Genomic DNA, 26,177 nt, shown 5'->3' with positions numbered 1-26,177 from the left:
TTAAATGAATTTCACTTTAAAAAATTGCTCATCTGATAGCATTTCATGACAGATCAAGATGCAAGAGGAAATGGGAAGGAAATAAAACTGGAATTACATGTCATTTCACTTTCAGTGATTTTTTTGGAGGAGCAAGTTCAGAACTACATGATGTTAGCAACTACATGTCATAGAATGCCATACCTGCTAAAGCTGCACCGATTCACAGCTGGCAATTGTAGTTCTATGCTGCATGAGATTCTTGTATGCATATGGTTTAAAAAGAATTTGAATAATAAAGATCTGTAATGTATACATGTCACTGATGCAGTATGTAAGGGTGATCTGTATTCTTCTGTCGTACCTATGTAGTTATTTCCTTTGACTGGACTCAATTACAGACTTGCAAATCTATGCAGTGACTCCAATTCCTGATAATATTGATGTCCTACATATGGATCGTGTCCCTGATCGCATAAAGAGCTTTTATCGAGTTAACAACATCAGGAAATTCCGCTATGACAGGCCTTTCCACAAGGGCCCCAAAGACAAGGAAAATGAATTTAAGGTTCTAATGCTTCCTAATACATTAATACTGTTTTTATGAAAAATAAATTGATGAGCTTTGAGTATATGTAAAAGCTCATAAAGTTATTGCTATCCTCAAAGTAAATGTTAAACAATTTTAATGTTGATAAAAAATAATAGTAACACAATTTTTTGAATATTTGATTGCAGCCTTATGTTCCCTAGTCCTGCCAGAACCCGTCTTGTCCCCTTTGGGTGGAATTAGATCTGCCGTTACTTGGATTTCATTATATTTTATATTTATACTTATTGATTATCAATATAATTCTGATTTTATTGAATTTTAAACTGTTTGATTGTGAACCGCCCAGGGTCCCCCAAGTGGGGGAGATGGGTGGTAATAAAAATATGATTGATTGATAGATAGATAGATAGATAGATAGATAGATAGATAGATAGATAGAATAAAAGTAGGGCCTATAGAGCAGCTCAACAGTTGCAAGAGTAAGCCTTATCAAGCTCTGCAAGACATAATTCTGATTAGGCAGGCACAGCATTGTGCTATAACAGACTAAAAACGCAAACTTTTACAAGTCTGTAGCTATATTCTTCCATCACTATATAAGGCAATCAATACAATTTTGAACTTTTTTATTCTCTTGCTTTAACAATAGCGACTAACATATTGGATGCATTGTTTTAGTTTAGAAACAGAAGATCAAAAAAGAAAGAAAACCACAAAGAAAACCTGCCTTCCCCATTTGTCCCCAATAACTGATAAGTGCCTCTGAACATAAACATTCCATTTAGCTATCATATCTTGTAGCTCATTCTTCTATGTATTTACCTAATCCTGTTTAAAACCTTATGAATCAGAGGCAGGTAAAATTCACTTAACGATGGCAAGGGGGATTGCTAGGATTGCCATCACTAAGTGATGCCATCTTGCTTTACAACCGCATGACTTAGTGATGGAAGTTCCAGGCCCAATTACTGTCATTAAGTGAAGACTACCTGTAAGCAGTTTCATATTGCTGAAGAAATTCAGGTTCCTGTGTGATTCAAAATCACTGAAGATCGGTCAGCATAGAAGTCACATTTGCAGGGAGAAAGATGATATAGCATGGGATCAATCTACCCGGACATGGCACAGAGGGCCAGAGAGAAGAAAGAAGATCTGAAGACCCAAGAAAACGACCAAAGTTCTACTAGCTGTGAGAGGTTGCCAGCTAAATGCTAAGTAAAGCCCTTGAAGAACTTTTTGGGGAACTTAGCGGTAAAAAACAGACAGGCATTACTATTGCAGGCAGGAAGATAGTTGATCTCAGAATAGTAGAACAATTAGGCCATGAATCAATTTACCTCATTCCACTCTTTTTTGAGGTCAGAAGCAGGAGGGAGCAATTGGTTTGTATATTTAGCTGAATGCTGCTTCCATAGTTAGTCTTCCATTTGTTGTTTATTCATTTAGTCGCTTCCGACTCTTTGTGACTTCATGGACCAGCCCACGCCAGAGCTTCCTGTCAGTCGTCAACACCCCCAGCTCCCCCAGGGATGAGTCCGTCACCTCTAGAATATCATCCATCCACCTTGCCCTTGGTCGGGCCCTCTTCCTTTTGCCCTCCACTCTCCCTAGCATCAGCACCTTCTCCAGGGTGTCCTGTCTTCTCATGATGTGGCCAAAGTATTTCAGTCTTGCCTTTAATATCATTCCCTCAAGTGAGCAGTCTGGCTTTATTTCCTGGAGGATGGACTGGTTTGATCTTCTGGCAGTCCAAGGCACTCTCAGAATTTTCCTCCAACACCACAGTTCCAAAGCATCTATCTTCCTTCTCTCAGCCTTCCTCATGGTCCAGCTCTCACAGCCATATGTTACTAGTTATTGCTTTAACTATGCAGACCTTTGTTGTCAGTGTGATGTCTCCGCTCTTAACTATTTTATCGAGATTTGTCATTGCTCTTCTCCCAAGGATTAAGCGTCTTCTGATTTCCTGACTGCAGTCAGCATCTGCAGTAATCTTTGCACCTAGAAATACAAAGTCTTTCACTGCTTCTACATTTTCTCCCTCTATTTGCCAGTTATCAATCAAGCTGGTTGCCATAATCTTGGTTTTTTGAGATTTAGCTGCAAGGCAGCTTTTGCACTTTCTTCTTTCACCTTCATCATAAGGCTCCTCAGTTCCTCTTCGCTTTCAGCCATCAAAGTGGTATCATCTGCATATCTGAGATTGTTAATGTTTCCTCCAGCGATTTTAACTCCAGCCTTGGATTCCTCAAGCCCAGCATGTCGCATGATGTGTTCTGCATACAAGTTGAATAGGTAGGGTGAGAATATACAGCCCTGCCGTACTCCTTTCCCAATCTTAAACCAGTCCGTTGTTCCGTGGTCTGTTCTTACTGTTGCTACTTGGTCGTTAAAAGAATACAGATTCTTCAGGAGGCATGCAAGATGACTTGGTATAACCATACCGCTAAGAACTTGCCACAATTTGTTATGGTCCACACAGTCAAAGGCTTTAGAATAGTCAATAAAACAGAAATAGATGTTTTTCTGAAACTCCCTGGCTTTTTCCATTATCCAGCGGATATTGGCAATTTGGTCCCTAGTTCCTCTGCCTTTTCTAAACCCAGCTTGTACATCTGGCAATTCTCGCTCCATGAATTGGTGAAGTCTACCTTGCAGGATCTTGAGCATTACCTTACTGGCATGTGAAATGAGTGCCACTGTTCGATAGTTTGAACATTCTTTAGTGTTTCCCTTTTTTGGTATGGGGATATAAGTTGATTTTTTCCAGTCTGATGGCCATTCTTGTGTTTCCAAATTTGCTGGCATATAGCATGCATTACCTTGACAGCATCATCTTGCAAGATTTTGAACAGTTCAGCTGGGATGCCGTCGTCTCCTGCTGCCTTGTTATTAGCAATGCTTCTTAAGGCCCATTCAACTTCACTCTTCGGGATGTCTGGCTCTAGCTCACTGACCACACTGTCAAAGCTATCCCCGATATTGTTATCCTTCCTATACAGGTCTTCTGTATATTCCTGCCACCTTTTCTTGATCTCTTCTTCTTCTGTTAGGTCCTTGCCATCTTTGTGTTTGATCATACCCATTTTGGCCTGGAATTTACCTCCAATGTTTCTAATTTTCTGGAAGAGGTCTCTTGTCCTTCCTATTCCATTGTCTTCTTCCACTTCCGCGCATTGCTTGTTTAAAAACAATTCCTTATCTCTTCTGGCTAACCTCTGGAATTTTGCATTTAATTGGGCATATCCTCCCTTATCACTGTTGCCTTTTGCTTTCCTTCTTTCTTGGGCTACTTGTAGTGTCTCTGCAGACAGCCATCTTGCCTTCTTCGTTTTCTCTTTCTTTGGGATGTATTTTGTTGCCGTCTCCTGAACAATGTTGCGAACTTCTGTCCAGAGTTCTTCCGGGACCCTATGTACTAAGTCCAGTCCCTTAAATCTATTCTTCATCTCCACTGCATATTCCTTAGGAATATTAGTGAGCTCATATCTAGCTGATCTGTGGGTCTTCCCTAATCTCTTTAGTCTGATCCTATATTGTGCAATAAGAAGTTCATGATCTGAACTACAGTCAGCTCCAGGTCTTGTTTTTATCGACTGTATAGATGTCCGCCACCTTTGGCTGCAAAGGATGTAGTCAATCTGATTTCGGTGTTGTCCATCTGGTGAAGGTAAAGGTAAAGGTTTCCCTTGACGTAAAGTCCAGTCGTGTCCGACTCTAGGGGGCGGTGCTCATCTCCGTTTCAAAGCCTTGGAGCCGGCGTTGTCCATAGGACACTTCCGGGTCATGTGGCCAGCATGACTCACGGAACGCCGTTATCATCTGGTGAAGGCCATGTATAAAGCCGTCTCTTAGGTTGTTGGAAGAGAGTGTTTGTTATGCAGAGTGAGTTGTCGTGGCAAAATTCTATCAGCCTATGTCCTGCTTCATTTTGTTCTCCCAGGCCATGCTTACCTGTAATTCCAGGTGTCAATTGACTGCCCACCTTAGCATTCCAGTCTCCCGTGATGAAAATAACATCTCTTTTAGGCCTGTTGTCCAGTAGGTGCTGCAGATCCTCACAGAACTGCTCTACTTCAGCTTCTTCAGCATCTGTGGTTGGGCCGTATATTTGGATCACTGTGATGTTAGATGGCTTGCCCTGAATTCGAATTGAGATCTTTCTATCATTTTTTGTATTGTATCCAAGCACTGCTTTAGCCACTTTACTATTAATTATGAAGGCTACTCCATTTCTTCTGTGGTCCTCTTGTCCACAGTAGTAGATCTGGTGGTCATGTGATATGAAGTGGCCCATTCCAGCCCCTTTCAGTTCACTGACGCCCAAAATGTCTATCTTTAATCTTGACATCTCACCAATAACCACATCCAATTTGCCCTGGCTCATAGATCTTACATTCCAGGTTCCAATGGTGTGTTGATCCTTAGAACATCGGATTCGCCGTTCACCACCAGCACCGTCAGCTGCTAGCCGTCCTTTCGGCTTTGAGCTAGCTGCGTCATCACATCTGGGGCTAGTTGAACTCCTCCTCTGTTCCTCCCCAGTAGCATTTTGACCATCTTCCGACCTGGGGGTCTCATCTTCCGATGGTATACTGACATATCTCTGGTTGTACTGATCCATTTAGTTTTCACAGCAAGAATACTGGGGTGGGTTGCCATTACCTTCCCCAGGGATCGCATTTAGTCTGATCTCTCTGTCATGACCTTCCCGTCTTGGGTGGCCCTTCACGGTTTAGCTCATGGCATCATTGAGGTGCTCAAGCTCCAGCACCATGACAAGGTAACGATCCTTTGCTGAAGTAGTCTTCCATAGCTGAAAGAGAAACTAAAACTTCTGAATGGTTACAAATAAGGAAAAACGTTGAACTAATTTACAGGAAGATCCTTGTGTGCTGTGGTTGGTGCAGTCCCAAATAACCCCCTCACAATCATGTTGATTATATTTACTTGAGATCAGTTCTAACTGTTCTTTTGGTCTCACCTTTATTCAGTGCATAATGAATGTATGGAATTCACCATAACAAGATGTGCTGATGCTAGATACTTTTGAAAGAGAATTAGGTATTCATGGATAATCTTTATAACTGAATTGAATCATGTTCCGAATTAATGTGGCACTGAATACCAGCTATGTGGAGACAAAGAATGCAGGAGGACTATTGTCCTCCTGCCCTATTTGTGGATCTCTGTGAAAAATAAGTTGCTTTATAAGATGGATTCCATAACAGAGTCATTGAGAGTCAGGCAGCATACAAGTTTAATGTATTTAATGTTTAATTATTATTGTTGTTGTTGTCGTTGTTACTAAGTCCCACAAGGTTCTTACAAATTAAGATTCACTTACTTTAAAAGGTCTGACTTAATCTGTCCCTTGTTGCGTTCAGATCACCCTGTGATTGTTATGGAGTTCTCTGGTGCCACAAACCTCCACAGGGAACAGGGACAGAATTCAGTGGTCTGACCCAAATTGCTAATGGGACTATATGGTTTCTAGAGGTGCTTGGGAAGTTTCCCAGGTAGATGGTAAGCAGTTCAGTCAAGGCCTGAACTTCCTGCTGAAATAGGGAAGTGGCAGTGTCCTTGAACAAAATTGCATTTGAACAGCGTCTCCCAGCTTACAGACCTGGGGGGCAAGGGGAGGTCCTTGCTTTTCTGATGAGCTCCATGGAATGAAACAAACCAAAAGAAACCTGGTGCGCTGCTGGTGCAAAACAAAGAGAGAATATGACCAAGCATGGGTAAGAGCCCATATCCATGGTGATAAGAGTGGCAAAATGTTGATACTTCTCCACTCTTATTGCATCCACAGATTGCTGCTCTGCAGCCCTTTTCAAAATGACCCATATCCTACTGTATAAGAACAAGCAGAAAGATTATATAAGGGGCCACTGTGAATAATTTTTTAGACATCTGAATAACAAAGTTGTTCAGATTTATTTGGAGCTTGATGCCAGCTGGGCAGGTCCAGAAGAGATTACTGAGTTCTCACCTTGTGGTGTTATCTGAGTTATCTGAGATCAGTTTGATCCTGTAAGTGATCAGGTCCTCTGAGCATCAACCCAACCACCTTGTCTGGACCTCTGCCCCTCCTAGTTGGTGAAAACTGCCAAGGAGATGATAGAGAGCTCAGTCAGGGAACTGGTTAATGTATCCTTGAGAGAGGGTATGTTACCTCCTGCTTTGAAAGAGGTGGTGATGCACCCTCTCCTTAAGAAATTATTGCTTGACCCCATTTTACTGGCAATTATCAATCTGTCTCCAGCCACCCCTTTTGGGGGAAGGTTATGAAGAAATTGGTTGGGCTGCAACAGATTATCTGGACATGTTTCAGTCCAGTTTCTGCCCAGTTTCAGCACAGTGATGGCACTGATTGCAGTTTTAGGTAATGCAACCCTCCTTCTTGGCCTGTCAACAGCTTTCAGTAACAGTACTGTATCCTTCTGAGCCATCTCTGAGGTTAAGGAATGGGGAGGCATTGTATTATGGTGGTTCTCCTCCCTGAAGTGATGTTTCCAGTTGGGGTGGCGGGGAGGTCAAGCCCGAGACTCCTCACCTGCAGGTTTCTGGCACTTTCCGGTAAAATTACATCCTTAACTCTAAACAGAGTTTCACTCCCCTGGGCAGAATTAATTTGCAATTTGAGGGTTGGACTAGAACATCCTGTTTGAGGAACTAAGGGCTGCTAAGGTTTAGAGAGCCTTTATCTCCATCTAGTGTGCCAATTGGTACCTTTCCTAGAGTGACAGGAGTGACTTATTGTCACTCATGCCTTAGTTACCTCTCAACTGGACTGTTGTAATGAGCTCTACATGGGGCTTCCCTTGAAGAGCATTCAGAAGCTGTAAATGGTCCAGAATGCAGCAGCTTGAGTAATGATGGATGCACTTTGAAACATCTATATACTACTAAAATACTCGTGCCTGTTTGATACTTTGTAACCTTTAACTGGATGAAACAATGCATTGTAGGGCAACAATTTTTGAACCAAGGTATCTCAAATGGGTTAACTTACAGAATGCGTCCAAAATCCGGGACCCATGACTCCCGTGGAATTGAAACTGCCAGTTGGCTTCTGGATGCAATTCAAGGTGCTGGTTATCATCTTTAAAGCCCTTCATGGTTTAGAGCCTCTTATCTGTAGGACTGCCTTCTCCCTATAATATTTGCCCACACAATAAGATTTGATAGAGCATTTCCTCAATCAGAGACTTGTCACCTTCAGGGGCCTTGTAAACACCCCCTTTCAGTCATTTCCCTTCCTCTGGAATAGTTCCTCCCTGCCATGTGCAATCGGCCCTTTCTCTCCTCGCCTTCAGTGAAAACTTGATTGTTCTGTTAAGCCATTTGAGGTAAGTAACTCCAGGAAAGGGACACCACAAAGACTACTGGAACTGTATTGTTGTACAGTATAGTAACAGACTCTTGAAAGCCTGTGAGAGTTTCCCTCTATCTACTCTGATACCAAACAGAATCAAGGCATATTTGTCTTGAATTTCCTTCTCATTCCCTCTTCCTTCCCAAGACTAAGTTGATGTTTACTTAATGGTTCTTATGTAGCTTCTTCAAGGTTATCTCCATATTCCTCTACAGCCAGGGAAGCTGGTCTATTATAAGGGTCTCAGTGTCATGATATTGGGCTCTTGTATTATTGTTAATGTTTTATAAACAACCCCTAGTTCCAGAGGAATTCTTTTTAGTTGCTGTTTTTCATTGATTATATGTATGACTTTAATCCCAATTATGAATTGGGGAGTTGTATGCCACTCAAAGTTTGTAGATTGGAGCAGTCTATAAGACTTGCAAATAAACAAAATCAGGCACATTTGGTTTTTCATTTCCTATATTTTTGCATGTTTTCCTTTGTAGAGCTTGTGGATTGAACGTACCACTCTAACCCTGACTCACAGTTTACCTGGGATCTCTCGCTGGTTTGAAGTGGAAAGACGAGAACTGGTAATGTATTATTTTTGTTAGTTAAGGTATGAGGACTTAGCTAAAGAGAAAGATGAATAATGTTTATCTAATGGATAAAAAAAAACCCAGCATTTTAAATGTGTCTGTTAATGTAACAAATGAGTGTTTCACATAATTAAGATTAATTTAATAGAAGGGCTTCCAAGGGAAGGAATGGTGGATGAAAATGTCTGCCCGAAAGTGGAGCTGAAGACTGCGGCAAAGACTAAGGAACTGGTGAATAGACTGGTTCCTTGGAACCTCTTTAGATAAGGAGAGGACATGAGATTGTCCACATGTGCTCCGGAGGGCTGCTCCCCAGGAGGAGACTGTTGGAGTTTGCGCAGCATGTGCAGAGTGCTGGAAAGCGTTTGGCACAAGAGATCAGAAAGAAGACACCAGGCGTTTCAGCAAAAAAGTTGTATTCAAAGAAAACAGAGATCATAAACAGTTTCTCATCCAGATCCCTGGATGGGGTTCAAAAGCTTCTTAAATACAAAAGAGCATATTTACAAGTACACGCACACACACAAGTGTGCTGAGCAGAAGAGTTGAAGAGAAGCTGCAGACAGGAGAAGCAAGGGGTTGGCTCTGGTAGAGCTGGCTTATTTAAATGCAAATCAAGCAAGGAAGTGGAGGACAGTTTCAGTTTCCCATATAAGGTCATTTGACACTTAAACCTTGTTGACCAAATGAGGCCTGACCTTTTGACTCTGCCAAACACTTAAGAAAATGATTTGTTACTATGGATACCTGGAGTCTCTGTGACTTGCTCCTTGTAGCATAACAATGAAATACCAACAGAGACCACAGGTGCTGGGAGATGGAAATAGCCATCTTGCTCACAACTGCAGACAGCACCTTTTAAAGGACACTAAGTTCGCTAACCTCACTTTCTAATCACTTTTGGAAATTGCTTATTAACTACTTTTAAACTATTAGAGAACTTTGGAATGACAAGTTTGAAAATGCCAGATGACTTTGCCTTCAATCCTGCATCAAAGAAAATTTTAATCATAAGCCTAAGGATTTGAAGTAAACAGCAAAAAGGTAAATAAGGTCTTGATCTTAGTTATAAACAGACTAAGGGTACAGATGAATTTGGAATGTAGAAACTTTTACAATAAGATTTTGGAATTAATTATAAAGAACAAACAGCTTCTTGTGGGAAGTAGATCTGTTTGGGTTTTTGCAAGATATAACAAAGATAAGAATTTTATGATTTTAAAAACTGGACACTAGAGGGGACTAAAGATTCTAGGCAGAGGAAAAAAAGCACAAGCCTACCTTTTGTGTTAATTAACTGGGACCTACAAAATGATGCAAACATTGTAACATTGAAAATATTAAAAGAGACTTTTGAAGAATCAAGCCAGAAATTAGTAACCACAATATCAACAATGCCAGTCATGATGTCTGCCTCTATGGATAGACTATGTCCAAAAGGTGTTATTGAAGAAATGACAGATGTGGAACAAATTTTATCTGACAAGATAGAAATGGTACTGAAAGTGGATTTACAAATGACAGGCCAAAAGAATGACTTGCAAAAGGATGTCTCACTGGATATACAAAAGAAATTGGTTGATGTTTTAAAAATCAAAAGGGAAATACAAATGATAAACCAGGAAAATGATCTGGATAATTTTTTCTTATTGGAATTACAAAAGAGGCTTGTTAAAGACCTGAAGAACTGTGATGCGATGGGATGGGATAAAGAAGAAATGAAGAGAAATCAAATCCTACAACAGTATTTGAATGAAGTAAAGATTAAGACTATTAGAAGTAAAAGGAAGAAATATAAAGTTGGTTTATTTGATCAAGGTTAAAACAAGATATGTTGTTAGTTCTGGCAACGTTTTATGGACTTCCTGCTGACACCAGGACTGAAAAGATGATGCTTTATGGATTTGCTTATAGGTGAGGGATCGGATACAGAATATAGAGATAATTTTTTGTAACCTTAGAGGGAGTAAAGAGTCACTAAATTCGTTTATATTGTGGTGAAGGTTGGAAGTAACTTCTTTACATATTTATTTTCTCTTTATTATATTCTTTCTTTTTTCTTTCTTCTCTTTTTTTCCTTTTTCCTTGCACTTTTTACTCTTTCCATTCTCTTTAAGTTTAGTTTGTATTAGATTTTGCTATTATAATCAAAATTCTTAATAAAAATTATATATACATATGTGTGTGTGTGTGTGTGTGTGTATACACACACACATATATATATATATAATATTAATCATATATATATGATTAATTTAATAGAAAAATGACACTATAGGAATGTGGATAGTATTGATGTATGCTTGTATGTCTTATAGGTTGAAGTAAGCCCATTGGAAAATGCCATTCAAGTTGTGGAGAACAAAAATCAGGAGCTAAGGACACTGATAAGCCAGTACCAACACAAACAAATGCATGGGAACATCAATCTTCTCAGTATGTGTCTGAATGGAGTTATTGATGCTGCTGTGAATGGTGGCATAGCACGGTATCAGGAGGTAAATCCAGGCTTTTCTGATTTTTGTTACTTTCAGCAACGTTTCACAATACAGGTTGTCCAGTTGTACTTCATTGTTATGTTTAACAGAGTATAAGAAATAGTGTCAAATTTTCATAATTAATTATAACACTGTACTTAGCTTTATGTCCATAGTCTGATCTAAATGGCTGTAACTATTTTATATTGGGGAATTCTACATTCTGTGTAGATAAGTAAATTGTTATAGCATCATATTTTATTATTTCTATAAATATGAATTTCATTGAAAAGACAAAGCTTGTAGTTATAATGGAAAATAATAAATACTGCCTCAGAAATTGCTTTGTTAATAAAATGATGAAAGTCATTATCTTGGTAATGTTGGATGTATGTCTAAAAGGGAAGTATAGTGACAACTGCTAAAGAATTGCCTTTGCTTCATTATTTTTCAACAACTATAGCTGTCAAGTAATGTTGATCATACAATTATCTTATTTAAAATGTAGATTAGTAAAATTATGTCTGGGTTATCTGCATGCAGAAAATCCCAAGAAACACACTTTTATATTGTTAATTTCTGAAGTTGCTTATTTCTCATCTACTGTTCAGTGGAAACAGTAAATATGAAACTTTCAGGATTTTGTCTAGAAGCATGTTGTGCTGATAGTGTTTCTGTTGAAATTTAAAATAAATTTATGGTCTACTAAAGGATTGCTCAACATTGTCCAATAGCAAATTTCCCTTGCCACTGATTTTTATGTGTTGGTTTTTGGATTTACAACTGAGTCATACCTCTAAGAATAGGGAAAATATAGGCTGCTTAAAATGGGAGGAGAAGGAAGAGTGACAAAATATTTAAAATGGATTCCATGTTCTAGGTCATGGAACTTAGGTCAAGTAAGGTTTTTCATGTTTCATTCTGTAAAAATAAAGATATCAAGGCTTATTTTTGTTCTTCCATATGTTTATTAAGAAACAGGCTATTTCCCAAGTAAAACTAATTATTTTTCTTCTCCAGGCCTTTTTTGATAGGGATTATATCTCCACTCATCCTGGAGATGCAGAAAAAATCACACAGTTGAAAGAATTGATGCATGAACAGGTATTCTTGTCCTTTAAAAAAAATAAAGAGTACTGTAATAAAATTTGATTTCTTTGATATTATCTACAGTAATGCGACGTAAAGTAGGCTTATTCAAATTACACAAAATACTCTAGGCCAGAACATTATACTATATATAAATTTATATTTATATTTATATTCATATTATAAAACATCCATGGAATGTAATGACAAAACAGGAAAATGTAGAAATGTAGGATTTCATCTCCACCTGAATAATATAATATACCAGATGTATAAAACCAATAGAGACTTGAAAATAACTGAAAAATAAGGAAGTGAGAAAAAATCAAAACTAAAAAGTGCTATTTGCTAATATTTATTACCCACTTGCATCTTCAATAGTATGAATAGAAGTGTACACACTTGGAGAGCAAGTTTTTTTTTAAGAGATTGTTTTAGAATTCACATTTCCTTTTCATAAAAAAGCCCAGTGTGCTAGACTGTTTCATGGTTCCTCAAAACAAGCTATTTATCAAATACCCTTCATCTGTATCCCTCATGTTTCCTATCTATCCAATTATAACTGCTATTACTTCATAGTCTCATCATTGCTTCTAGAAGACCTGTTTCAGGAAGAGTTAGCAGAGAAACAAATGGATTATTGCTTAGCTATCATTTACAATTCTTAACTGATACAATCTGGAAATCATATTTAGTAATCATGAACTATTTGGCTAACTAGCCACAGGTATTTAAATATGTTTTTTCAGTAAGCATACAATATTGAAAGTATTACACTGTAGTATCTCTGAAGCTGAATATATAAACTGTAATTTTAATTTTAACAGGTACATATCCTAGGAATAGGTCTGGCAGTGCATGAGAAGTTTGTACATCCTGAGATGCGTCCACTCCATAAGAAATTAATTGACCAATTTCAGATGATGCGATCTAGTTTGTACCATGTAAGTTCATAACTACTCTTTATTTTTTAAATATAATTTTTGGCTTTTTTAAAAAAAGTTTTCAACTATGATATACCTATAGGAAGTGGACAAAAGCTGAATACTTACAATTACACACCATTCCAATTAATTAAAAATGGGGGGTGGGAGGACCTTGGAAAATTCTTCTTAAACAAATCAAAGAAGGTGAATTTTCAAGAAGGGGAATGAATGGTCATCACATGTAATTCAGCAGATGTATAAAAAGCTTTCAACTAAGCTAAGAATTAAAAAGAATATATACAGTATGGGAAATGGAAGATGGGTATAGTCACCAAGGAGATGAACCAGCAAGTAGCTAATAGCTTCAGAAAAGCTAAAGTGCAAAAAGAAACTTGGTTTACAAGAGAAACTTGAAACAACCAAAAGGGCTTTTTTGATTATGTCAGTAGTAATGAAAAGGGCCTTCAGCAAAGGATCGTTACCTTGTCGTGGTGATGGAGCTTGAGCACCTCAATGATGCCATGAGCTAAACCGTGAAGGGCCACCCAAGATGGGAAGGTCATGTCAGAGAGGTCAGACTAAATGCGATCCCTGGGGAAGGTAATGGCAACCCACCCCAGTATTCTTGCCGTGAAAACTAAATGGATCAGTACAACCAGAGATATGTCAGTATACCATCGGAAGATGAGACCCCCAGGTCGGAAGATGGTCAAAATGCTACTGGGGAGGAACAGAGGATGAGTTCAACTAGCCCCAGCCGTGATGACGCAGCTAGCTCAAAGCCGAAAGGACGGCTAGCGGCCGACGGTGCTGGTGGTGAACGGCGAATCCGATGTTCTAAGGATCAACACACCATTGGAACCTGGAATGTAAGATCTATGAGCCAGGGCAAATTGGATGTGGTTATTGGTGAGATGTCAAGATTAAAGATAGACATTTTGGGCGTCAGTGAACTGAAATGGACTGGAATGGGCCACTTCACATCACATGACCACCAGATCTACTCCTGTGGACAAGAGGACCACAGAAGAAATGGAGTAGCCTTCATAATTAATAGTAAAGTGGCTAAAGCAGTGCTTGGATACAATACAAAAAATGATAGAAAGGTCTCAATTCGAATTCAGGGCAAGTCATCTAACATCACAGTGATCCAAATATACGGCCCAACCACAGTTGCTGAAGAAGCTGAAGTAGAGCAGTTCTGTGAGGATCTGCAGCACCTACTGGACAACAGGCCTAAAAGAGATGTTATTTTCATCACGGGAGACTGGAATGCTAAGGTGGGCAGTCAATTGACACCTGGAATTACAGGTAAGCATGGCCTGGGAGAACAAAATGAAGCAGGACATAGGCTGATAGAATTTTGCCACGACAACTCACTCTGCATAACAAACACTCTCTTCCAACAACCTAAAAGACGGCTTTATACATGGCCTTCACCAGATGGACAACACCGAAATCAGATTGACTACATCCTTTGCAGCCAAAGGTGGTGGACATCTATACAGTCAGTAAAAACAAGACCTGGAGCTAACTGTAGTTCAGATCACGAACTTCTTATTGCACAATTTAGGACCAGACTAAAGAGATTAGGGAAGACCCACAGATCAGCTAGATATGAGCTCACTAATATTCCTAAGGAATATGCAGCGGAGGTGAAGAATAGATTTAAGGGACTGGACTTAGTAGATAGGGTCCCGGAAGAACTCTGGACAGAAGTTCGCAACATTGTTCAGGAGGCGGCAAGAAAATGCATCCCAAAGAAAGAGAAAACCAAGAAGGCAAAATGGCTGTCTGCTGAGACACTACAAGTAGCCCAAGAAAGAAGGAAAGCAAAAGGCAACAGTGATAAGGGAGGATATGCCCAATTAAATGCAAAATTCCAGAGGTTAGCCAGAAGAGATAAGGAATTATTTTTAAACAAGCAATGCGCGGAAGTGGAAGAAGACAATGGAATAGGAAGGACAAGAGACCTCTTCCAGAAAATTAGAAACATTGGAGGTAAATTCCAGGCCAAAATGGGTATGATCAAACACAAAGATGGCAAGGACCTAACAGAAGAAGAAGAGATCAAGAAAAGGTGGCAGGAATATACAGAAGACCTGTATAGGAAGGATAACAATATCGGGGATAGCTTTGACAGTGTGGTCAGTGAGCTAGAGCCAGACATCCCGAAGAGTGAAGTTGAATGGGCCTTAAGAAGCATTGCTAATAACAAGGCAGCAGGAGACGACGGCATCCCAGCTGAACTGTTCAAAATCTTGCAAGATGATGCTGTCAAGGTAATGCATGCTATATGCCAGCAAATTTGGAAACACAAGAATGGCCATCAGACTGGAAAAAATCAACTTATATCCCCATACCAAAAAAGGGAAACACTAAAGAATGTTCAAACTATCGAACAGTGGCACTCATTTCACATGCCAGTAAGGTAATGCTCAAGATCCTGCAAGGTAGACTTCACCAATTCATGGAGCGAGAATTGCCAGATGTACAAGCTGGGTTTAGAAAAGGCAGAGGAACTAGGGACCAAATTGCCAATATCCGCTGGATAATGGAAAAAGCCAGGGAGTTTCAGAAAAACATCTATTTCTGTTTTATTGACTATTCTAAAGCCTTTGACTGTGTGGACCATAACAAATTGTGGCAAGTTCTTAGCGGTATGGGGATACCAAGTCATCTTGTATGCCTCCTGAAGAATCTGTATTCTTTTAACGACCAAGTAGCAACAGTAAGAACAGACCACGGAACAACGGACTGGTTTAAGATTGGGAAAGGAGTACGGCAGGGCTGTATATTCTCACCCTACCTATTCAACTTGTATGCAGAACACATCATGCGACATGCTGGGCTTGAGGAATCCAAGGCTGGAGTTAAAATCGCTGGAGGAAACATTAACAATCTCAGATATGCAGATGATACCACTTTGATGGCTGAAAGCGAAGAGGAACTGAGGAGCCTTATGATGAAGGTGAAAGAAGAAAGTGCAAAAGCTGCCTTGCAGCTAAATCTCAAAAAACCAAGATTATGGCAACCAGCTTGATTGATAACTGGCAAATAGAGGGAGAAAATGTAGAAGCAGTGAAAGACTTTGTATTTCTAGGTGCAAAGATTACTGCAGATGCTGACTGCAGTCAGGAAATCAGAAGACGCTTAATCCTTGGGAGAAGAGCAATGACAAATCTCGATAAAATAGTTAAGAGCAGAGACATCACACTGACAACAAAGGTCCACATAGTTAAAGCAATGGTGTTCCCCATAGTAACATATGGCTGTGAGAGCTGGACCATGAGGAAGGCTGAGAGAAGGAAGATCGATGCTTTTGAACTGTGATGTTGGAGGAAAACTCTGAGAGTGCCTTGGACTGCCAGAAGATCAAACCAGTCCATCCTCCAGGAAATAAAGCCAGACTGCTCACTTGAGGGAATGATATTAAAGGCAAGACTGAAATACTTTGGCCACATAATGAGAAGACAGGACAGCCTGGAGAAGATGCTAATGCTAGGGAGAGTGGAAGGCAAAAGGAAGAGGGGCCGACCAAGGGCAAGGTGGATGGATGATATTCTAGAGGTGACGGACTCATCCCTGGGGGAGCTGGGGGTGTTGACGACCGACAGGAAGCTCTGGCGTGGGCTGGTCCATGAAGTCACGAAGAGTTGGAAGCGACTAAACGAATAAACAACAACAATGAAAAGGGCTGGACATGCTGCTAGGATATGGTAGGAGGTTAAGCATTCAACAAAGTCTCCCGTGAGATTCTAGCATAGAAAGTGATGAAATGTGTCCTGGACTATGTTACCATTAAATAGATACAGTACCCAATGAATAAATGTACCCAATGTACCCAATAACAGATTTGCATCAATCTGGAAGGAAGTGTTGAATAGTGTACTGCAGATTTCTGTTCTAGGTTCTGTGCTGCTCAACTTATTTATAAGCAAGTTTCATAAGGAGTTGAAAAACATAATTATCAAATATGTAGATATAACAAAAGAGGATTAGCGAACATCTTAGAGGATAATATCAAGATTCAGAAAGATTTTGCTAAGCTGAAATAATAGGCAGAAACCAACAAGATGAATTTCAACAGGGACAAGTACATTTGGGTAGAAAAAATCAAAGTCATGTATACTTGCAGGGGGTGGGGGAAACATGGACAGACATGTTAAATGTCTTTAAGTATCTGAAGGGCTGTCTGGTAGAAGGGAGGACAGCATTGTTCAATGCTCAGGCAGAGGTAAGATTTTGGATGGATATTAGGAAAAAAATTCCAGTGATAGGAGCTGTTCAGCGATAGTTTAGACTGATTCATGAGGTGGTTAAGGACTTAGCTTAGTTGGAGGACTTTAAACAGAAGCTGAATGGCCATCTGTTGGGTATGTTATAGTATTTGTTTGTTTGTTCATTTCATATGGCTGCCTACTTGCCATATAATTGACTAGTAGCGGATTTATGCACGAGATTATCCTGCAGGCCCCTTCCAAACCTTAAATTGTGTGATTAATGAATTGTTTAGCCCCAAAATAGTGATACCCAGAAAATTCAAGTGAAATGTTTCTTTTTCTTATGTATAGGCTATGTTCTTATCATTCTCATTAAAACTCTTCTTAAACAAATCAGAGAAGGTGAATTTTCAAGAGTGGGAGTCAGTGCTTATCACATGTAATTCAGTGTTTCTTTATTGAGGGTAATTTTCACAGAATACAGTTAGAAACTATAATCTGAAGAAAAATCTCAACTTCCTGTTGGAAATGCTTGGTGGGAAAGATTTTCAGGGGGAAAATGCCACAGGGGAAAAAGATTAACTATACTATTTTGCTTCAATTGCATACTTTTTCTCTTCAAATTGCAGTCTTAACAATTGCTGCCTTGGTTGTCTTTGTAGTTTTTTTAATCACTAAAATGTTTTGTTTAAATAGCACAATGAGGTGTATTTTTTGACATCCAGTATGCTTTATAAAATAGAATAAATATAAATTTGTACTTTTTAACTCTGGGACAGAATGTTTAGCACCTCTTGAGATGTATGATGATATTAATAGAAATCCATTTCAAATAACACCCTAGCCTAGTTAGCTATGAATCATAACATTTTCCTAAATTAGATACTATTCCAAATGAATGATTTTACACAGTCTTGTTACTGCTTCATCATCCATATGTTACCAATACTTGCAAATGACAATATATAGAAGAACTGTTTGGCTGATAGTGAATGAGCTGTTAAACGTACTCTAGTTTTCAGTTAGTATATAAGATAGAAAATAGAATTATGCATAATTTTGTCTCTTCATTTTGTTTCACTGAAATTCAGCATTGAGAAATGACTCTGTGGAGTCACAGATGGTACAACAGAGCTTTTCCAAACTTGTGGTTTAGTGTTCCACTAAACATACATCGTTAACACAGTGTCTTCATGACCTCATTATCTTCATGCTGTGGTTCCATGCCAAGAAATATCTGGTTTAAACAGTGCATTATCAGTGCTATTCCAAGATGTAGAATTTCCATACTTTTTGTCTTTACAGTTGGTCTTCCTGTTACATTTTAGGGGTGAATTTTGTCGCCATAACTCCATTTTTCAGTTTCTTCATCTTTGCTTATTTCATTTCTGTTATCATCCACACATGTAGAGATGCTGCTTGTATAATGTGGACAGACCATATTGGTTGTATCCTGTTTTATAAACAATAATTATATTCTCCCTTATCTCATACACAACTAGCATTTAATGCCCTTTACAGGAGTTACCTGCTCTGGAAAAATTGAGTCCAGCCTGCTCAGGAACAAGCACACCACGCAGCAATGTGCTTGTATCACACAGTCCAATGAGTCCAGAGAGCATCAAAGTAATGCATCGCCACAGGTATTATTTTAAACACCTTTTATATCAGAACAGTCTTTCCGTATCTGCCTTTTCAAATAATGTCTGAAATTGAATAATTCATGTACCTACTAGATATAAAGAGACTTTTGGACTATTCAAAGTTATAAGAAAATGAAGGCCAAACTTTTAAATCACCTTTATTATTGTGGGATTAAATTTCCTATATGATTGTTTTTGCAGTCTGAAAGTTCATTATTTCTGATTATTTATGTAGCAACCTGCCATTAACAGGTAATAAGCAGATTGATAAGATCATAATGGCTAGCCACCAGATTTTATTAAAAGAATAATTTTTCACAGTTATTAATATTTGCCTCTTCTTTGTTGCAAATGTTGTGGGGGAGCCAACATTTTATTTAGCTCAGGTGGAGCTATGAAAGAAATGAGCATTCTTTTTAAAATCAGGCTATGAATGGATATGGAAAACTATAACTAAAGGAGAAAACCTGGAAAAGAATCCCTATTAAATAGAAAAGGAATTATCCAGTGAACATTGAAATTGGGATAAGAGTGGCATGAGGTAGAATGGATAGACTAGAAGAATAGATTAGCTGACAACAAATCTACCCACATGGTTATAGTTGTGGGTAAAATAGGATGTAGTATTAAGTATGCTGCTTTGAGTTGTGCAAAATAAAGGCGGGATATAAAACAAACAAACAAACAAATAAATAAAATTATAAATTGCTAGAACTGTGGAGAAGTGTTGCATCTGAAATTGTAGAATATTACATTGTGTTATATAAATTTATTGTGGTTTTGTGTGTGTATTTATTTATTTGTTTACTATATATATATCTTTCGCAATTGTGAGACTTTGTGATCATAGTTTTATTTTTCTTAATTTATGTAAGCCACTTTGAATTAATGATTATGATGATTATGTGCCACAAATAGTTTCTGACTTCTAATAACCACACAAATATTTTCTCCATGATGATCTGTCCCTAACCTGGTCCTTAAGTTCTTCCAACAAGGCACTCATCGCTACTGTAATTGAGTTTATCCACCTTGCTGCTGCCCATCCTCTTCTTCTCTTTCCTTCCACCTTATTCAAATCAGAATATAAATATTTTTTGTAATTAAATTAATGTAAGCATAAATAAACATACAGTATGATAGACAAAAGGACAGTTCCTATGTTAGATGGTTTTACATTTAAATTTTTCACATGAAAAATCAGACTGGCCTGTCTGATAACCCTTCAAGTCCTGCTATGATGCCTCATCATGGCAGTGGGGTGGTGTTCCTAAGAGGATGAGCGAAGAATGTTGGGAGTGTGTGCCAAGAGTATATATTCCCAACAGGGTTACCCAAGGGGTGAAGGTCATCCCACTGACTATATTATTGCTAAAAGGAGGTGGAGGAGCTCAATTATAGCATCAAAGATATGGCCAGGTGTTTACTGTGGAACAGATCATGAACTGCTCATGTGCAAATTCCAAGTTAAGCTAAAGAAGAAGAAGAAAGCCAATTAGTTTCCATAATATGATCTTGAACACATACCCACCATTTTCAAGGAGAACATCAGGAATCACTTTGATATCCTGAATCTCATTGATAGAGAACCAGAGGAATTATGGAATGGACTTAAAGCAGTTGTTAAGGATGAATGTGAAAAGAGACTACCAAAAATGAAGAAAGAGAAGAAAGCAAACTGGATATCACAGCAAACCATGGATATTGCCAAGAAGATAAAGAGAAGCTGAAGCCAAGAAAGGTGAAAATCTCAGAAAGGAACTTAACAAGGAGTTTCAGAGAGCTGTTAGAATAGACAAGAAGCAGTATTACAACAACATGTGCTGAATTAAGGGAAGCTAGACTGAAAGAAGATGAGCATGGTTTTAAAACTGGAGGAGAAAAATCAATAACCTGCACTATGCTGATGACACCATCCTGATAACTGAAAATACACATGATCTGGTGGGTAGCTTCTACTTTTTAGGATTGACTGTCAGCAATAAATGAACCAGCAATAAGAAATAACACTGCAGACTAACACTTAGTGGGGTAGTAATGAAGGACATTCACATGCCATGACATGTTTACAGTTACAAAGATCAGAATCATGCAGACAATAGTTTTCCCTGTAACACTGTATGGAAGTGAAAGTTGGACTTTGAAGAAGAAGGATAGAAAGAGTATTGATGCTTTCGAACTTTGGTGTTGGAGAAGATTCTTGAGAATACAATAGATAGCCTAGAAAACAAACAAATGAACATAGGACAAAAATTTTATTTGAGACACAAATGACCAGGCTCAAATTATAATATTTTGGACACATTATTCAATGACTTGGGTCTCATGAGAAGTCTGTAATGCTAGGAAATGTTGAGGAAAATTGAAGAAGAGGATGCCCAACAGTAAAGTGGATGGACTTAATTACAGCAGCCATGGGTGCAACGCATGAAGACCTGAAGGATCAGATTGAGGACAGACCATCCTGAAGAAAGTCTCTCTAGAAGTCACTAAAAGTTGACACTGACTTGATGGCATATCATCATAATTATGTAACAAGGAGTATGGATCTGAAAATTGATGTTATTAAAGACCAAGATAATTATGTGGTCTGAATGATTGCAAGTTACATATTAAAGATGAAAATATAAAGAAGAAAATAATTTAGTGTACCTTAGAATATTTATTAAAGATGGGGAAATGGATGAAGAAATTTTAAAAAGTGCAAATGTAAGTAGAAAAATAATGCTAAGTTGCAAGGAATGAATGGATGTTTGTCAAAAGAAACAAAATGGCTGTGTATAAGACCATGATTCTCTCAGAAGTGAAAGTTTGGGCATGTCAGGAGAAACATACATTGAAGTGGGTTACTTAAGTGTGTGCGATAAAACCAGAACAGATATGGTCATAAATTAATATGTGCTGTTGGATGATTTTGGATTAATTGCAAATGTGACTAGTATGAAAGAAATATTCAGGTTATTTGATCATGTAGATAAAATGAATGAAGACTGAATTGCAAAAGTAATATATAAAGGATGAATGAATGTTTTGAGAGGAAGGACAAGACTGAGAAAGATGGTTAGGTGGAGCTGATGAGATCTTGGAAGAGAAGTTTAAAAATGAAAGGACAACATCTGGATAGAATGGCATTGAATTGTATGATACAATGAATGGTGTTGATATAAATTTGATCTTACATTTCCTTTCCTTTTTTTCTATTTTAGACCTTTGATTTCTCTTGTTCCCTATTCCTCACTGCCTTGGACTTTCTGCTTTTATTCCAAAAGGGAGTAGTATGATGAGTTTATTTATACTGCTAAATGAACTATTTCCAGTTGGGCAAAATTTAGATGCCTTTTTTTAATCTGCTAATGTTTCACATGCAGAAATTTTAAAAAGTGCTTTTCCGTGTATGTTATTTAAAGATAATTTGAAGTTCTGCAGGTTTTAACATGAACTTTTCTTCATTAAATAAGCTTAAGAAAATATTTGCTTTGTATATTTTTGTAGCCCATTGAATATGCTGGGTACAGTCCGACACTCGTCATCTTCCCTTTCTTCTCGTGCGTCAAGTGAAACAGGAAATCTGGTTATATTAACAGACAGTTCTGTTGGAGAAACTACAGAGGACATGTACCACATGCAGGTACCACTCAAATATATTAGAAACACATTGCAAGCAATATGCATAATTCAATATTATTTTACAGAGAACTGCAGATAATATATTACTACAATGTGCTTGTGCTTGTAGAAGTTCCTGATGTAGCATAATAGGTAATTTGTTATATCTGTGTTACATGTGCTGATCTTGGGGCACCAAGGATTGCCTGCACGGCTGCATTCTGGACCAGCTGAAGCTTCTGGATACTCTTCAAGGGTAGCCCCATGTAGAGCGTGTTGCAGTAGTCTATACTGTATGAGAGATGACCAGGGCATGAGTGACTGATCGGAGGAACTCTCGATCCAGGAAAGGGCATAACTGGAGCACAACACGAAGTTGCGCAAAGGCCCTCTTGGCCATGACTGCCACCTGCTCTTTGAGCAGGAGTCATGAGTCCAGGAAGACCCCCAGATTACCCACCAGGTCTGTCTGGGGCAGTGCAACCCCATCCAGAACTAAAGATGATAAATTCCCGGATCCAGAGGAACCCTTAACCCACAGCCACTCTGCCTTACTAGGATTCAATTGAAGCCTGTCGTTCCCCATCCAGACCCCCACAGCCCACAGCTACCAAGAGAGGGCAGTCACAGTATCACTTACTTCACCTGGGACAGAGATGTATAATTGGGTATCATTAGCATTTTGATGATACCTCATCCCGTGGTGATGGATGATCTCACCCAGTGGTTTCATGTAGATGTTGAGGAGGAGCAGAGAGTACCGAACCCTGCGGCAGCCCACAAAGGGGGCCGTGGGCCAGATCTCTCACTCCCTATCACCACCAATTGGGACTGGCCCTGGAGGAAGGAGGTAAACCAGTGCAGAACCATGCCACCCACCCCCAACGCCCTGAACCACCCCAAAAGTATACCATGGTTGATGGTATCGAAAGCCACTGAGAAGTCAAGAAGAGCCAGGATGGATGCACTGCCCCTATCCCGCTCCCACCAGAGATCATCCATAAGTGTGACCAATGCCATTTCCATCCCATATCCTGGCCTGAAACCTGATTGGAAAGGATCCAGATAATCTGTTTCATCCGGGATCCTCTGGAGCTGCAACGCCAACACTTTCTCAACTACCTTCCCTAAAAAGGGGAGGTGGGAGACTGGACAAAAATTGTCCAGAACACTAGGGTCCAGCTATGGTTTCTTGAGGAGGGGGTGCACCAGCGCCTCCTTGAAGGCAGCTGGAAACACTCCCTCTCTCAAGGATGTATTTATCATCGTCTGGAACCAACCACATGTCATCTCCCAAGCTGCCTTCACCAGCCACGAGGGACAGGGATCTAATTGGCATGTGGTGGTATGAAAGTCCGGAGGATCCTGTCCACTTCCTTGGGCCCAACAGGATCAAACTGTTCCCAGATAACTGAGTAAGTATGTACCCCGGGCATCTCTACATGCCCTGTCTCACTCTCGGAGTCCAACTTAGAACAGATCCGAGCAATTTTATCCTGCAGATGCCCAGAAAACTCCTCGGCATGGCCCTGTAGATGGATTTCTGAATCCCCTTTCCCTAAAAGGGAACAGGTGATCTTAAACAGGGCTGCCGGGTGGCATTCTGCGGATACAATAAGAGCGGAGAAATATTGATGTTTCGCTGCTGTTACTGCCACAAGGTAGGCCTTAATAGCGGCTCTAGCTTGTGTTCGATCGAATTCGGTCTTTGTCTTCCTCCAGCAGCATTCTAGATGTCTCTTAATCCTCTTCAGAACCCCAGCTTCTCCGTAAACCACGGGGAGTGACGGGTTCGGTGCGGCCTTGGACAGGCCGCACAGGTGCGATCCTGTCCAAGGCCCCGGCCGCTTCCCTATTCCAGGCAGCGACCAGGGCCTCTGCTGGGCCGTGCAGCAGATCCTTGGGTATAAGCCCCAGCTCCCTCTGAAATCCCTTCAGGTCCATCAGTCGCTGAGGGCGGACTAATCGAACAGGACCTACCTCCCTGTGGAGGGGGGCAGCATAAGAGAAACTCAAGGCCACCAGGGTGTGATCTGACCATGACGAGGGGGATAGATCTGACTCACCCCTCAGATCACAAGGCCACTGTCCTGAGTCAGGTCCTGAATAACTTGGGACAGGCCCATGGCCGCCATGGTGGCCATGAACTCCCGAACCACCTCTGCGGCACACCCCAGGGACAGCAGGTTGAAGTCCCCCAGAACCGTAAGTCCGGGGAACTCCACCACCAGCCCCGAGACAACCTCCAGCAGCTCAGGCAGGGAGATTGCTACACAGCAGGGAGGCTGGTACGGTAGCAACACTCCCAATTGTCCTTGGGAACCCAACTTGAAAAACAGGGTCTCACAACCGGCCACTTGTGAAGCAGTGCCCCTGAAGGCCAACAGAGACTCCCAGATGACAACTGCCACCCCTCCTCCTCTGCCCTGAGGTCTAGGCTGGTGCCATACCGTAAACCTGGCTGGGCACATCTCTGAAAGGGACACCCCTCCTTCTGGGCCCAGCCAGGTCTTGGTAATACATGCCAGTTCTGCCCCCTCCTTGGTGATCAAATCACATATGAGGGGGGCCTTGTTATTAACCGACCTGGCATTAAGATTTTGTATGTTTGTAATATTTGGTATGAATTGTATAAATTATGCAAGATAGAGATGTTATGAAACAAATTGTGAGCTGCTCAAGGTTATGGTAAATAAGATGGATGGCAATATAATTATTTTAAATAAATAATTAAATACATAATCTATTCTCTCCAAGTCCTTGATCTTGCTAAATATTGTCATGTATATTATGGGCTCCTTAATAATAAATATTTGAACCTACTGTTCTGTGTTACTTTTTCTTATACCCAGGCTAGTCCTTCCACCTCAAGCCTGAGCTCTACCCATTCTGCACCATCTCAAATGATCAACTCTGCACCTGCTAGTGCAAGAGGTAAGAATGAGGCATTTAAGATAAAGTAATATAAATGGCTGAGATAATTGCTTTTTAGACTTTAGTCCCATGTTGTCCCTAGACTTCCTGGACGCTATAGGATATTTTGGTGTTCTGCTCTTAGAACAGAGCAAAGGGGACATCCGGATTTAGAAACCAGCAGCCCAGGAGCTTTCAATGTCAGCTCTTTCTGACATCAGATCACCATTTTTGAAACATCTTTTCTGTGTCCTACCTGATTTCTTATAGTGAAAATAATCTTTAATATAAAACATTAGAAGATGGAATGCTACAAGTGAAATGCTAGCCTCCAGAATCATCCTTATTTCCAAGAATACCCAGGGCCCCAGTGGGCCTCTATGCCTTCTTAGAATATAAATATATCTGGTGGCCTGTGCTGAGGGTTTTGTTTGGAAACATGCCCAGAAAAAAAAGAAAAATGTATGTATGAATGGTAGGGAGCATTCTGTGAGAGGGTGTTATTGGAGTAACGTATAGTTTTCTGATAAATTGCTACTTTGTAGTTATAACCCATGGTAGCCATTTTGCAAGAAGTCAAGTTTTTCATTCCCAAAAACCATTTTGCAAGACTATCTAGAACATGTTCTCAAAATTCTAAAAGTTTCCACCAACCCTAAAAGGTTTGTTGCCCCTAGTCTACAGTATACCCTTGCTGATCTTTTGACATCATTAAGCAGATTCTCAAAAAAAAGATGCTTCTCTTGGGTATATGGGCAGTAGTTAGTTATCACACATTAACAGAGGGAGATAAACATGAATTTCTT

At 39.7% G+C, this 26,177-nt stretch overlaps 1 protein-coding gene across 1 annotated transcript in view; it reads left to right on the top strand.

Moving 5' to 3' along the window:
- Positions 1-26,177, top strand: part of DOCK3 (dedicator of cytokinesis 3) — a 222,706-nt gene that overhangs the window by 175,158 nt on the left and 21,371 nt on the right. The window contains exons 43-50 of the mRNA XM_063292863.1: positions 381-547; positions 8,402-8,488; positions 10,813-10,992; positions 11,992-12,075; positions 12,888-13,004; positions 18,731-18,852; positions 22,345-22,480; positions 25,311-25,392. Of these exons, the coding sequence (XP_063148933.1) occupies positions 381-547; positions 8,402-8,488; positions 10,813-10,992; positions 11,992-12,075; positions 12,888-13,004; positions 18,731-18,852; positions 22,345-22,480; positions 25,311-25,392 (975 nt within the window). The remainder of the gene's footprint in view (positions 1-380; positions 548-8,401; positions 8,489-10,812; positions 10,993-11,991; positions 12,076-12,887; positions 13,005-18,730; positions 18,853-22,344; positions 22,481-25,310; positions 25,393-26,177) is intronic.

The sequence above is a fragment of the Candoia aspera genome, chromosome 2 (genome assembly GCF_035149785.1).
Source record: "Candoia aspera isolate rCanAsp1 chromosome 2, rCanAsp1.hap2, whole genome shotgun sequence".
Classification (NCBI taxonomy): Eukaryota; Metazoa; Chordata; class Lepidosauria; order Squamata; family Boidae; genus Candoia; species Candoia aspera.
The sequence above is the reverse complement of the archived record's forward strand: the minus strand, read 5'-3'. Positions and strand labels throughout refer to the sequence as shown.